General features: G+C 45.7%; 1 protein-coding gene across 2 annotated transcripts in view; it reads left to right on the forward strand.

The window, feature by feature from the left end:
* The first annotated feature begins 8,032 nt into the window (after positions 1-8,032).
* LOC140639169 (guanine nucleotide-binding protein G(q) subunit alpha) overlaps positions 8,033-13,982 on the forward strand; it is a 307,081-nt gene continuing 301,131 nt past the window's right edge. Inside the window, exon 1 of one of the 2 annotated variants that reach the window (XM_072837677.1) lies at positions 8,033-8,255. In XM_072837677.1, coding sequence (XP_072693778.1) covers positions 8,120-8,255 — 136 coding nt within the window. In that variant the 5' untranslated portion in view covers positions 8,033-8,119. Of the gene's footprint in view, positions 8,256-8,457; positions 8,627-13,982 lie in introns of those variants that run through there. The other variant, XM_072837673.1, reaches the window with a different exon arrangement.

Consider the following 13,982-nt stretch of genomic DNA (forward strand, 5'->3'; position numbering starts at 1 on the left):
ATCTGGGGTGAGAATCTGGCATCCAGTATTTCAGGTATTCCCCAGATGATTATAATGTGCAGCACAGGGTGGGAACTATGTTTTAATCTGGGGCTCTGATCTGGTTGAAAATGCAAATGTTCCTACAAGGGTGCTGTGATTTATTATCAGTTTATGGGGCTTCCTGAGAATAGGTAAAATATATATATTTTTAAAGATTTTCTTATTTATTCATGAGAGACACAGAGAGAGGCAGAGACATAGGCAGAGGGAGAAGCAGGCTCCCCACACAGAGCCAGATGGAGGACTCACCCCAATCCTAGGATCACACCCTGAACCAAAGGCAGTTGCTGAACCGCTGAGCCACCCAGGCACCTGAATAGGTAAAATATTAAATGGACCACTGATCTTTAAAAAAAAAAAAAAAGATGAGGACCAATTCTGAGACGAGGAGAACTAGACCCCAAAAATAACTTCCCACCGGACTCATTCAGTTGAAAGAAAGAGGGTCTAGGGAAAAGACATTGAGAGGCCCAAATCTCATGTTCTAGTTCTACTTTTGCCTCTTCCTACCTGCAGAACCTGGATCAATGCACAGACCCTCTAGGCATGGCCCTGCTGCAAAATGTGGCAACTGGGTTAGCTCAGAGGCTTTGAAAATAGCCTGGGGGAAGAGGCTAAGTGTGGGCATTCCGGGTCACCCCTCCCCTAATCAGGACATCTGCACTTCTTTTTTGTAGATTAGCTTTCTGGTATGCTTTAGTTTTTAGGAATAATGCTTTGCACTTAAAAGAAATTCCCCTGGGTGGCTCAGTCTGTTAAGCAGTTAAGCATCGGCCTTGGGCTTGGGTCATGACTCAGAAAGTCCTGGGATCTCCTGGGATCAAGTCCTACATCGGGCTCCCTGCTCAGCTTCTCCTTCTGCCTCTCCTCTGGCTTGCTTTCTCCCTCTCTCATATAAATATTAAAAAAAATCCTGGGCAGCCCGGGTTGCTCAGTGGTTTAGCGCCGCCTTCAGCCCAGGGTGTGATCCTGGAGACCCGGAATCGAGTTCCACATCAGGTTCCCTGCATGGAGCCTGCTTCTCCCTCTGTCTCTGCCTCTCTCTCTGTGTCTCTCATGAATAAATAAAAATAAAAAACCCCCCACAACAAATCCCCCTAGATCACCTGGCTTTTTAGGATGTCTTTATTCTATGGTCTTTGCTACTTAAGGTAAGCCAGAGAGTAAACCTAAAATATGTAATATTTCTGCATTTTTCTCATCATTTTTGAAGGTTTGATTTTCCTGATACATGTGTATGTGAAGAGGCTATGGAAGCTTCTACTGCTTTCATATGGACAATCAATGGATTTCACCCCAGTTCTTTGGTTCCAGTTCCACAGGCAGAAATCATGTATATTTTTAAGATGTAAAGAATAGATAATCCAGGGTCCCTGCATGGCTCAGTTGATTAAGTGGCCAACTCTTGATTTTGGCTTAGGTTACGATCTCAAGGTTCTGGGGTCAAGCCCCACCAGGGACTCCCTGCTCAGCAGTGAGTCTGCTTGGAGATTCTCTTTTCTTCTGCCCCCCACCCCTCACTCTCAAATAAATACATCTTTAAAACAAAAAAGAATATATAATCCTCTGCAGCTCAATGTTTTCCCCCCAGAGTGACAAATTCTCCATTTGTCTGCCAATGCATATACAATTTCCACATCAGGGCCAGGATAGGGTGAAACTAGTGATACATTTGCTTTGGGTGCAAAATTTTAGAGAGCACCAAAAATCTTGGTAATCAAGATAGATGATATTTTAAGACAGTATTTTTAAAAATTAATGCAAAAATCCATGATGAACAAATTATCAGAATTTTAAATAAAGGGAGGATCACTAGCAGTTCTGTGCTGAGCCATATTAAAGCCTAAGGCAAAAAAGGAAAAAGAAAAGAAAGAGGGCTCACTCACCTTATCCTATTCCACACCCCATTCCATATTGTCCAAGTACTCACCCCAAATCTAGGGCTTAAGAATTTGTACAAGGATGGAAAGATGGAAGTACATTGACAAATTTGGAAGGGGTCTTTGGAAATTTTTGTGGCTCAAATAGATCTTGCTAGGTGTAAGAGCTAGGAAAGGAAAGGAAAAAATAAAATGAGGGAGATACCTTTATTTCTAATTTTGTGGTCAGGAAGAAATATTTTACATTCCTATTCAAAACTGAAAAGCTATTAGCTTTCTTCTATCTTGATAAAATTCAGAATGGCAGCTAAAAGTTGACAAGGATAGTAACTAATATTAAATAATAAGTACTAGTAATTAATATCAAGCCATTAAGAACTCAGCACAACAGACACTTTAATTACTTATGTATTTTTCATCAACATGTGTCGCATTTCATTAATTTATCACACATTGAGCAATTAACAACTTTAACTGTATATCATGTCATGGTCTCCAGAATATAACATGCATAGTACTGGAAATGAATTTGTGTCAGGAATATCAGCTTTCCTACACGGTTGATTTGGGTGGAATTAATACATGCTTCCATCTGGGTTTTGAACAAGAATGTTGCATCTCCAGCTTTCTTGATATCTTAGTGATGGCTAATTTTTCTTGGTGAACTCACTTGAGGCAAGATTTTGATGCACGGGGCCAAGGAATGTTTTACAGAGGGAGCCAAGCTTTGGTGGGTACCATCTGGCTAAGAAAAACATAAGACAAGAAAAGAGGCAGACTGCCATATGGGCAATATGTGGCCTCTTTGATTGGAGGATCTCTTTTTCATTCACTGAACGAATGTTTATTAAGCATCTAGCATATCCTCAGCACTATGCTAGGTGCTGGATCTGGAATGAACAAGGCAGACAAAAATCCCTGCCCTTATCGAACTTTACATGAGCAATCATTAATACATCATAAATGTAATAGAACAAATGATTATTTGATTTAGAAACAAAGAGTGGGAAATAAACTAATTGCCTAGATCAACTAATTCATTTCAAAATCCAATATTCTCATGCTAAGTGCTTTAGAGAGCCCACCTGCAATGCCCATGGGTACAGCGTGCTACTAAATGGGAAGTAGAAACTGGTCCGGGTTATACAGAAATGGGGAGTAAATCAGGTGATGGGAATGGTCATCATCTGGGAACAGAGGCCTGGGATTGTTGGATCTTGACTAGGAACTGAAATCCAGATATCTATATGAATCTCTTGATGTTTAAGGTCCACAGGCTAATATAAATTTTTCAATAGCACCAGTATGTCAAAAGCAACACTTCTTCAGGCCAATGACCACCAGTTTGCACTCTTGGTCTTAGGTGGGAGTCCAGCAAAAGCAGAGGGTCTCGGGAGACAGGTGGTTCCAACTTGTAGGAAGGAAACACCTATATACTACCTAAGTCACCCTTGAGCCTTCGGGTGCCAGAAGCATTTGTATTGTGATTTGGGGTCTCACTCTCTGCTCTGATTTATTTATTCATTCATTCATTCATTCATTCATCCATCAAACTTTACTAAATGGCTTCTCTGGTGTACTCGCTTAAAAATAGCTCCCATATGGCCAGCCTTTTTAGGGCCTTCCAGTCTCGTGGGACTTGGTGGCCTTTACATTGTGAGGTAGAGCGCTTCCCCTGGTAATGTTAACCTTGGATGAGCACAAAATCGGCACATTAGAACAGTAAGAGGATCACTTGGATGTATCTGTAAGGGTGGTAAGGGCAGGATGTCCCCGAGGTAGTTGGCTTCATCTAGAATATGTTTGGTGGCTCTGAAGCATGGGTATTTTCTCTTTCAGAAGGAGATATTCTGTTTCATGTCTGGCTTTCCACCCTCAGCTTGTTGGCCCTGGAAATCCTCTTTCTTTCAACAAAGAATCATAATATTTCTGCTTTATAAAAACGTCCCTCTAGGTGGCGCCATTTGCAGCTTTGTGAGGCTCCCTGGGCCTGTTTGCCAGCCTTCCCACTAGCAAGGCCACTTTAGTCCTTGGCTAGACAGCTGTGCCAACAAGGTCTGCACAGAACAGCTCTTTCCCAGCTCTTGTAGGATCCGCAGTGCTTCAGGCTGACATCTAGTTGGTCTTTCAGGTCACCGTCGTGCACCTACCCACGCTCCTTCTGACCTCCGGTAGCCGTCCATTCTCAATGCTGTAGGTTAGCAGTGAGTGCTTCTCATGTTGCATTCTTGTTTATTCTTTTATGCATGTGGACTGTCTGTCCAAGTAGATTATTAAGCCTTCAGGGGCTTTGGATGCCTCAGGCATCTGGCATAATGTACTGCCTGAGACAGGCAGCCTTCAAGGATGTGTGTTGTTGAGGTAAGTTCTGGTATTCTTTTGTTTATTCATTGCTTACTGGGTGTCTGTTCCAGGCTAGGTACTCTTTGGGATGCCCTGAAAACAGTTATGAAAGACAAAATTCCTCCTCTCAAGTGGCTCCTAATATTGAGAGAGAGAGAGAGAGAGAGAGAGAGAAGGGAGAAATAGACCACTGCAGGGGTGCAGGGGGGTGCTATGAAGCAGCCGGGCTAAGGGAGTCTGGGAACAGGAGCAGTGCAGGCTTTTCCCTCCCCAGGAGCTCTTTTTACAAGAGTTCAGCCTTTCACTCTGTTATTCTAGGATCACTCCTGGAGACCGAACTATGCCCTTGACTGTTCTTCTTTATCAGTCCCACTGGAGAGGGTGACAGGAACATGGGGACAGGTGTCCATTTCAAGATACCATGGAAAAGGTGACAGTCATATCATTTTCCTCTGGCATTCCATGCCCCTAGGGTTGTGTGGTTTGCTTTTCAGCCATCTAGTAATTGCCCTTGAATTCTCAAAATGGTTTATCATATCACTATCTGTTTGGGGATGACTTGGAAATGTTGATTTACTTTAAGTGATGTAGATATGTATTTGTTGGAAACTTGCATCCAAATGTCCCCTTTCCTGTGAAGTGTCCTCCAGTTCTCTCCAACAGAACCAGTTACTCCTGCCTTTATTATCTTGTCTATCCCAATTTTAATACAAGTTGATTTTATTCTGTCTTTAATTAATGGCTGTTCAGAGTCTCATGCCTTAAGACTGAAAGCCTACTGAGGGCAAGGACCACACTGTGTTCACCTGGGGATATCTCACTTCCTTCTTTACACACAGTAGGCAATGAATATATGTTAATTTAATGAGCTGGGACTTTGTAATGTGATCCAAGTTTGGGAACATATTTCAGAGTATTTACTTCCAAAATACAATCAATTACCTCAGGAGTTTCTACATGGATTTTGTATTTGCTTGGCAAATGCTTTCCAGATATATATGCAAAGGTTTCTGGAGAGAGCTGGGCTCTGACTTTGAATTTCTTTTCCTGTTTCCTCCTTGTCATCTATATATGGCTTCATCACTGTAGAGTATTGGCTTACTTCCTAATTTCTTTCCAATATTTGAAGAAACTTCCTCCTATTGATTTGTTTTATCCATACAAATATCTACTGAGTGCCAAGGAGTGGTCCTGATTCTGGGGACTCAGGGGTGACAAAATAGATTTTGATGGTACCTACAATGTGTTTAAACAGTGTAATTCCTTTCATCAAAAGTTATGTCAATTCTGTCAAAATGGATTGCCTCCTAGCTTGATAGTACAGTTTTGAGAGGCGTTTTCAAAAATCTGAGTCTTTGCCTAGGAAACCAGAGACCTGAAGCTTCCTGTCACTTGATTTTTTTTTTTTTTTGATGTCTAATATCTCTTTGAAGCTCCTATATATACATATATTAGAGGATGCAAACTTATGATGTTTCCCCTGAAGGCATTTCTGCCTGTTGAATTTCCATCTTTGGGACACCTGGGTGGCTCGGCAGTTGAGCATCTGCCTTTGGCTCAGGGTGTGGTCCCGGGGTCCTGGGATCAAGTCCCACATCTGGCTCCCTGCATGGAGCCTGCTTCTCCCTCTGTGTGTGTCTCTGCCTCTCTCTCTCTCTCATTAATAAATAAATAAAATCTTAAGAAAATGAATTTCCATATTTAATTTCATTAGTCACTTTAAATTTCACAGAAAGTCTAGTGGCTTTTTTTAGGGTTCACATACAGGTGGTGAGGTTTGTGTTCTCTGCTTTCCTGGCCTATGTGAAATTGAATCATTTGCTAGGCCACATATTCTTTTAAAAAAGGGAGCCTAAAGTGTAGATCTAAGATCTCCATGACTTGTTTGATCCAGGTTCTGGCATGTGTGTGTGTCAAGGGGTGGAGGTGATGGCACCTGAAAGAAGGTAGTCACACACCTGTCATCCAAGAAGTCCATGTGCATTGTTGACCTGTAGCAATAGTAGTCATGACCTCACTTTATACTCCGGATAAGCAGGTTGCTCCAGAGGCATCTTAGAATACATAAAACGTGAAAAAGGGATTCCTTTCACAAAATACAATTTACTCTTGAGACCACAGTTTCCATTAAAGCAGGAAGCAATCTGAGTTTCACCTTTTGTAGCTATTAGGCCAACTAAAACCTGAATGAGCAGAGATTTTTTTTTTTTTTTCATTTTTGGCCATTTATTCATTTTTCACAAGCACACATTTCAACGTAAAACGCCTCCATCGAATGTGGAAAAAGAAAACACTAGGATGGGATTTCGCTGGGGCAATCTTGTTTTCCCCCTTTCCCCCCTATTTTATTCTTTCCTTGCCTTCCCCATTATTTTGCATTTCCCCGTGAGTGGACCATAATTCAATCTCGGGGCCAGCAGGGTAAATTTGATCCCTTGGCTGTTAAACGCCGGGCGCCTTTTCAGAGGCAAGAGAGGAGCTTGTAAGCAACCCAGAGACAACCTCGACGGCATGAAAAATCGGAGGCTCTTGGAAAGTTGGGCAGCTCCATTTTGCAGCTCAGGATTCAGATTTCTATCTCGGGTGTAACTTTGTGGGCAGTGTGGCCTACGCCCCCGCCGCCCCCAGTCTCCCTCCGCGACCCAGTACCTTCTGTTCCAAGCCTGAAGTGGGGTCAGAGGTGAGCGAGACACTTCTCTCACCGAATGGCGTTTTAGAAATAGGGACGGGGAGAAGGCAGGAGGGCCGGCAGGCGGCCCGGGGGCGCCGACCCGACCAGGACCCGGGGCGGGGGCGGGGGCGGGGGCCGGGAGTGCAGGGGGGCCCGGGGCGGCTGCATCCCGCGACCCCGCCGAGGCCCGAGGCCGCCATATTCCCGCTGCACCACGCCCGGGCGGCCGGCGGGCAGCGGCAGGTTGGGGCGGCCCGGGTCGGCCCTGGCGGGGGGCGGCCGCGACCGCCGCGCCCGCTGCCGCCTCCAGAGCCCGAGGGGCCGCCCCGCCGGGGAGCGGCAGGCGAGGCGAGAGCCGCCCGGGAGGCGCGCCGCGGCGGCTGGAGCCCAGGAAAGCCGCGCAGGAGGGGCCGGGCGGCCCCGCCTCCCCCTCCCCCCCGCCGCCGCCGCCGCCGCCGCCGCCTCCCTCCCGGATCTGTGCTCCAGTTCAGAGAAAGAAGAAAATGTGTGTGTGTGGCGAGGGGGAGGGCGAGCGCTGAGCAGCCGGGCCGGGGGTGGGCGTCCGGCGGAGGCGGGGCGGAGCGGAGCGGGGGCGGGGGCGGGGGCGGCGGCGGCGGAGCGCGGCGGGCGGTGGGCGCGGGCAGGGCCCAGGGCGCCCGGGAGCCGTGTCAGGCGGCGGCGGCGGCGGGGAGCGGGGAGCCGGGAGCCGGGAGCGGGCGCGCCGGGCGCGGGGAGCCGTCGGCGGCCGCTCGCTGCGGGGACGCCCGGTGGATGTGCTCTCGCCGCCGGGCGCAGGGCTTCGGGGAGCCTCGGCGGCGGCGGCGGCGCGGGGGGCGAGGCGGGCCGCCCGTTCCCGGGGAAGGAGGCGCGGGCGTCTGAGCGAGGCCGGGCGCGGCGGCCTTCCCTCGCGCGCCCCCCGAGCCAGCGCCCGCGGCCGCCTCCCGCGCCCGCCTCGCTCCTCGCGCGCCGGAGCCGCCCGCTCCCGCCGCACCCCCGGCCCACCTGGTGCCCCGGCCCTGGCCTCGGCCCCCGCGGCCGCTCCCCGAGCTCGTCCCGGACGCGCGCCCGGGCGGCGGGGGCTCGGCGGCCACCGCTGCCTCGGGGGAGCGAGGGCGGGAGGGCGTGTGTGCGCGCGTGTGAGCAGGGGGTGCCGGCGGGGCTGCAGCGGAGGCACTTCGGAAGAATGACTCTGGAGTCCATCATGGCGTGCTGCCTGAGCGAGGAGGCCAAGGAAGCCCGGCGGATCAACGACGAGATCGAGCGGCAGCTCCGCAGGGACAAGCGGGACGCCCGCCGGGAGCTCAAGCTGCTGCTGCTCGGTGAGTACGGCCCGCGGCCCGCCGCCCTGGGCCCTCCCGCCGGGCTGCGCGCGCCCCCCGCCCCCGGCCGCCGCCCCCCGCGGCCCCCGCGGCCCCCGCTCGCCCCTCGCCCCTCGCCCCGACCCTCGGCGGGCGCGCCCCCAGCCGCTAACCTGCGCGGGCGCGGGCGCGGGCGCGCGCACCACCCCCCTCCGCGCGCGCCTACATGCGCGCAGACACCGCGCGGAGGGCTCGGGTCGGGGCTGCCCTGCCCCGGGCCTCGGCCTGTGCCTTTTGGTGTCCCCGAGGGCTGCGCCTTCGGGCCGGGCGTTTATCTGCCGAGCCTCGGCTACGCCGCAGAGCACTTCGGGGGAGAGGCGCGGGGGTGGAAGGTGGGCAGCGGGGTTGAACTTCCAGCGTCTTGGCCGCGGCGCCCCGTGCTGGAGAGGGGAGGGGGGTGTGTGGCCCGAGGGCGACGAGCCGTGCTGGGGCGCGTTGGGCGACAGCGTGCGGTGGGGTGGCCCGTGTGCATCCATTGTCAGTGCCTTCTGGGGTCAGCAGAGGCAGGTATGGTGGGCAGACTCGCGACCGGATTCCCGGAGAAGCGATGATGAGGGAGCCCAGCGGTCGGCGCTCCGAAGAAAGGGGGCTACGTCTTGGGGGGGGGGGGGGCGGGCAGGCAAGCTCAGGTGTGTCACGCAAGTGCCGTGCTCTGGCCACCAGACCACCGAAAGCAGGGACCCTGGAGTTTCTTGACCAGTGGATGGTGACAGGCTGGCTTCTCGTCTGCACCATTCCTTCCAGATAAAGAGGACGGATACGCGAGGGTTGCGCTGTGTGGTTGTTGACAGCGACGGGTTTCTTTTGTTTAATGAGGCAACCCAGATGTAGGCCTGAATTCACAATAGTTACTACTGAAAACCAGCGCAGCCTCTCAGTTACTCTCACGGAAACAAATAGAAACCTTTTGTTTAAAACGGACAGCAATTTTTAATATCTTTGGGATCTGGGCTGGAAGGAAAACGGGAAGTGTATAGCGAAAATTTCCCTTTGATCTCCAAAAAAGCCCCAGCACTAAGTTATCAAGAAAAGGCTGTTTCTCAAATAGGAATTCTATTGATGATTATCTTTGAGAGAATGTTCACAGTCAAGGATCAGGGTACACATAGGAGCCAGCGTGACATAACTCTGAGCTATGGTGGTAGGAAGAGCAAATAGCTTTGCAGTAACAGGCCTGAAAAATGTCTGCACTTGTGTTCAAGATACTTGCGTGTATAATAAATATGTTCCTCAGACGTGGCTGGAAGAAAGAAATATTGTATTGTCACTTCAGATCCGGGAAGCATGCGGCTTCTTTCTTGAGCATTCCATCTCCTGGTTCAAGGAACCAGCTGCCTTTGGGACTCAAGTGCTTATCTACTGGATCATTTACAAGGGGGAACAAAATATAATGATCACAAATAATTACAAATGGTTAACTCATATGCCATGCTTTATGTCTTCATCTTGAAACCAGATTAGATAAATGTGCACATGTTTATAAAGAACAGAAGGCAGAGCGCTGGATAAAAGAGGTGGGCTTTAGGGAATGAAGCCAGGGAAGGGGAAAACTGCAGTTGGAAAAATGAAAATTAAAAAGTGTTTTATTCTCATTTTGGGCTACTTCTAACGGCTGAATAATGTGTAATTGAATATGTTGCGGATTCTCGAGATTGAGAAAAATAGAGAGGGGAAGAGAAATAGGCATAGAGTGTGTAAGTGCATGATAAAGGGGGAAAGCATGTGTTTTACAGATACTTAAGAAAGGGTTTTCTTTTTCCCTGTTTACAGTCTTTGTTCATGGTTAGCTGTGAATACAGCATTTGAGATCTCCCAAGCCATCCCTGTTGTCTGAAATGTGACAGCTTGAGGTTCCTAGCCGCTGAGTGAGAACCCAGGGGGTTTGTCTGTTTGAAGGCCTCAGTTTGAATGTCTTGGAAGAAGACTTTTAGGCAAATGCACATATATGGACACTTAATTACATACTGTGTATTTAAATAACATGAGGTGCTTTAAAAATGGCTTGAGGAGATAATTTTATGAGCAAAAAATGAAACAGTGTTTCTGCTAGAGTGATAGAACTTTTTCCCTTACTAGATTATTTGAGTAGGGTTTAGTACAGCCTCTCCCCAGCCCCCAAATATGGCCTATTAGAAGTGGTGGAAAAATATGACAGTAATTTAGCACCTACATTCATCAATAACATTTAAAAATTATGCAACTTTTTGTTAGAAATACGAGCCCTAGGCATCATCTAAGATTTGTTAGTTTCATGTTCTGGGTATGTGTTGCACTTGTAGCTTAAAGAGTTTGATACCTATACTACTTCTACAGTAAGTGTTTTTTACGAAATGTAGGTGGGGAGGCGAGCTTGTGATTTCATGATTTTTTTGAATCCAGGAGAAAGATGATGGTTGATATGAACCAGGCAAGGTATTGGGGAAGTTTTTTTTTGAAGAACTGCTCTTCTATCAAGCTGCTTGAATGAGTTCACTGAAACTTCCTGTTCCTACCTGTCCAAAGGAGATTATAGGATTTATCCTTTCACAGTTTAAAGCTTTATCAATATTTTCAACTACCTTATTTAAATGGAGGGTTCCTCTTATGTTTAAATGACATTCAGCATAAAATTATTTTCAAAGTAAATTTTAGTTAAAGGCATGACTCCATTTTAGTGGAAATGGATTTATCTGGCAGGGGACCTTTGCATTCACATACTTATTTTATTTTATATATTAATAATATGAAAACATGAGAAAGAGAAAGTAGTGGTTTCCTGCCTACATGAAAGAATAGCTGTGTAATTTGGGCTGTTTTGATACATACACAGCAATTTTCCCAGTGTATTCTAAATTCTATAGTATTAATATATTTTGATTTTTATTCTTTTTTTTTAAATGAACCCAGAAACTTACCATTGTAAAATACCATGTTTAATAATGAGTTCTTGTTTTCTTGACCACATCCATTTTCTGAATTTATTTACATCAGTGTTTTTCTTGGACACCTCAAAGAAAACTTTATATTCTACATACATGTTGCAAGAGAATACCTTATTTTAACTTGGTTTAAGTTTTTATGTGCCTTGTGAGTGTATAATATGTTACATTTACTTTAACTGATCAATATTTATGAATACTAAATATTTCTATCTGTAGTACATAGGTCACAGTATTTTATACTAATGTGTCTTTAAGTCTGTATATAAGTGGCTTTGAATCCCTGCTTTTAGTCACAGATACTCATGCTGAAATTTTTTTCAGTTCTTTGAAGATATATATATTTTTCCTGTTAACCTGTTCTTATTTTATATGTTTTTAAAATCTTTACCCTTGGGATCCCTGGGTGGCGCAGCGGTTTAGCGCCTGCCTTTGGCCCAGGGCGCGATCCTAGAGACCTGGGATCGAATCCCACGTCGGGCTCCCGGTGCATGGAGCCTGCTTCTCCCTCTGCCTATGTCTCTGCCTGCCTCTCTCTCTCTCTCTCTGTGTGACTATCATAAATAAATAAAAATTAAAAAAATATAAAAAAAAATAAAAAAATATGTTTAAAAAAAAATAAAATCTTTACCCTTTAGATCTTAATCATCAAACAGGAACATTTGGCAAATGTTTATAATTGATTGGATTCCACCTATTGACAACAGGCAGTTTAGGCCAGTCTTAGATGGAAGAATGTAAGTTCTTGATCTTCTAACTGAATTGCATACGTGATTGTGGATTTTCTTCCTGTTCTACCCTTAGGAGGGTAGGGATTGTGTCTATATTGCTCACTATTAAACCCCAACTTCTAGCACAATATCTTGAGTCATAGCATGCTCTCAATATGTACTTGTTGAATGAGTAGATTTATTTATGACCCTCTTGATAGAAACTGGGACCATGAAATAATGAATAAATTATGGAGACACAGGAGTATGTAATGTTTTTAATGGGTGGCAGATAAAATCATGATCGTCACAAAATTGTATGCGACTCTTTGAGCCAATGGAATATACGTGCATTCCAGGATAGGAAGTGTTAATGTAAGATGTTACATCATATACTGAACCAGTGTATTACAGTTCTGTGCTGGGTGTATTTGGGAATGGTAACAGTCATGCTTAAAGTATGAAAGTTTAAAAAGAAAAAAAAAAAAGAAACCATTCCATATCTTGATTACTTTTTATTGTATAGAAGCTATTTTAACCCTGTCATCTTTTGGCCATACACTTTCTCCATGATACACTCAACAGAATGAGTTTTACATTCTCCAGAGTGTGGTGGCAGCTGCACAGATTTTTATGATTTATCTATACAGCTAGATGAGTACCACAGTGATTAAATAACAGAGTTTTAAGAATTGCAGATGGACTATTTTTAATGGAGGGGTATACACATGTACTAAAAACTGTACGGTTTTACAGAGCAGGAGAGGACTTGGAAGGCTGGGCATTCTCTGGCAAATTTAGACTGTATGGAGAGTTCATTCACGTGGATCTGGATGAAAGCGCCCGCCCCACGACCCCTCTACAGAGTTCACTGGAGAAGAATGGGGTTGTCGATGGTTTGAATTAACCTAGAAGTTAGTGGCCATCCTAGATGGCCACACAATGCAAGGGTCCCTCTGTAAGGAACCCCTAATAACAGCATCTCCTTGGAAATACCAAAATAAGAGTGTTTATAAGACTGCTTTAAAACCAACTAGCTTTATTTTTGCTATGCTTTTCGTTTCCAAGTGTTAAATATGTTTCTAAATGTCAGGAATTATTTTGATGCATTTCCTCTTTTTCTTTCTGCTTTTCTTGTTTCTTTAAAACAAAGTACTTACAGTTTATATCTGAAGGGTGAAATGAGAGCATCTCTCATAAAAATCAGAGTTGTAGCTCTGACTGTATAGCAAAGGCTTCAGAGTAAGATTTTTGCCTTGAGCCACATAGATTCGTTGTCTAGATCTGCCATGTAACTCATTCTTCTATTTACATGTTATTTCTTCATATGGGAACTTTGGCATACATTAAAACCATACTCTACAGTGAAGTTGTCCCCTGTATATCGATTCAGATATTTTGGGGGTAAATTTAGAAAGGAGAACCAGGAGAGTAATTTAGTGGCCATTTTGTTTATTACAAATAAATTCGATAGCCTCCTTTTCATTAAAAACAACAACAAAACAACAGCCCCTCTCCACTTTATAAGAGATGGCTTAGGTTCAATTTTCAGAGGTGCCTATTGAACGTAGTTATGATTTTTATTACAGATGAATTTTTAAGGACCCGAAACAGCTTTCACAGTTGTGAGGCTGTGTGCTATGCTAAACTTAGCAGAAAAAAAAGGAACAGATTTTTCTTCATGATCCAGGCAAACTTACACTTGAGAAGAAATGAACTAGATTTTCCAAGGATGGTTTTGATTCCGGCATTCATATTAATTTTTCTTTAAAGGGGAGGTTATTAAATCTGTTGATATTAATGGAACTGTTGATTGGGTGATGTAGAGGAAAAATAGGTAGCTCAAATGGTTCTTCTTGGCAAGGAGAAGCCATTTTAAGAAGGTTAGGATTGCTTTCTTCTTAAGGTGGAGGGAGGCAGTCTGTTTCCTCTAGACTCTTATGTTTTGGGTTGAGGGAAATACAAGTATTTGTAGCAACAAATTTAAAGTCTGGTTTCAGAAGGAAACTTTTATAATGGCTTTTCAGCAATGTTAAGATCTTTGCAGAAATAGTCCAAGG

This window comes from Canis lupus, chromosome 1 (assembly GCF_048164855.1).
Source record: "Canis lupus baileyi chromosome 1, mCanLup2.hap1, whole genome shotgun sequence".
In the NCBI taxonomy this organism is placed as follows: domain Eukaryota; kingdom Metazoa; phylum Chordata; class Mammalia; order Carnivora; family Canidae; genus Canis; species Canis lupus.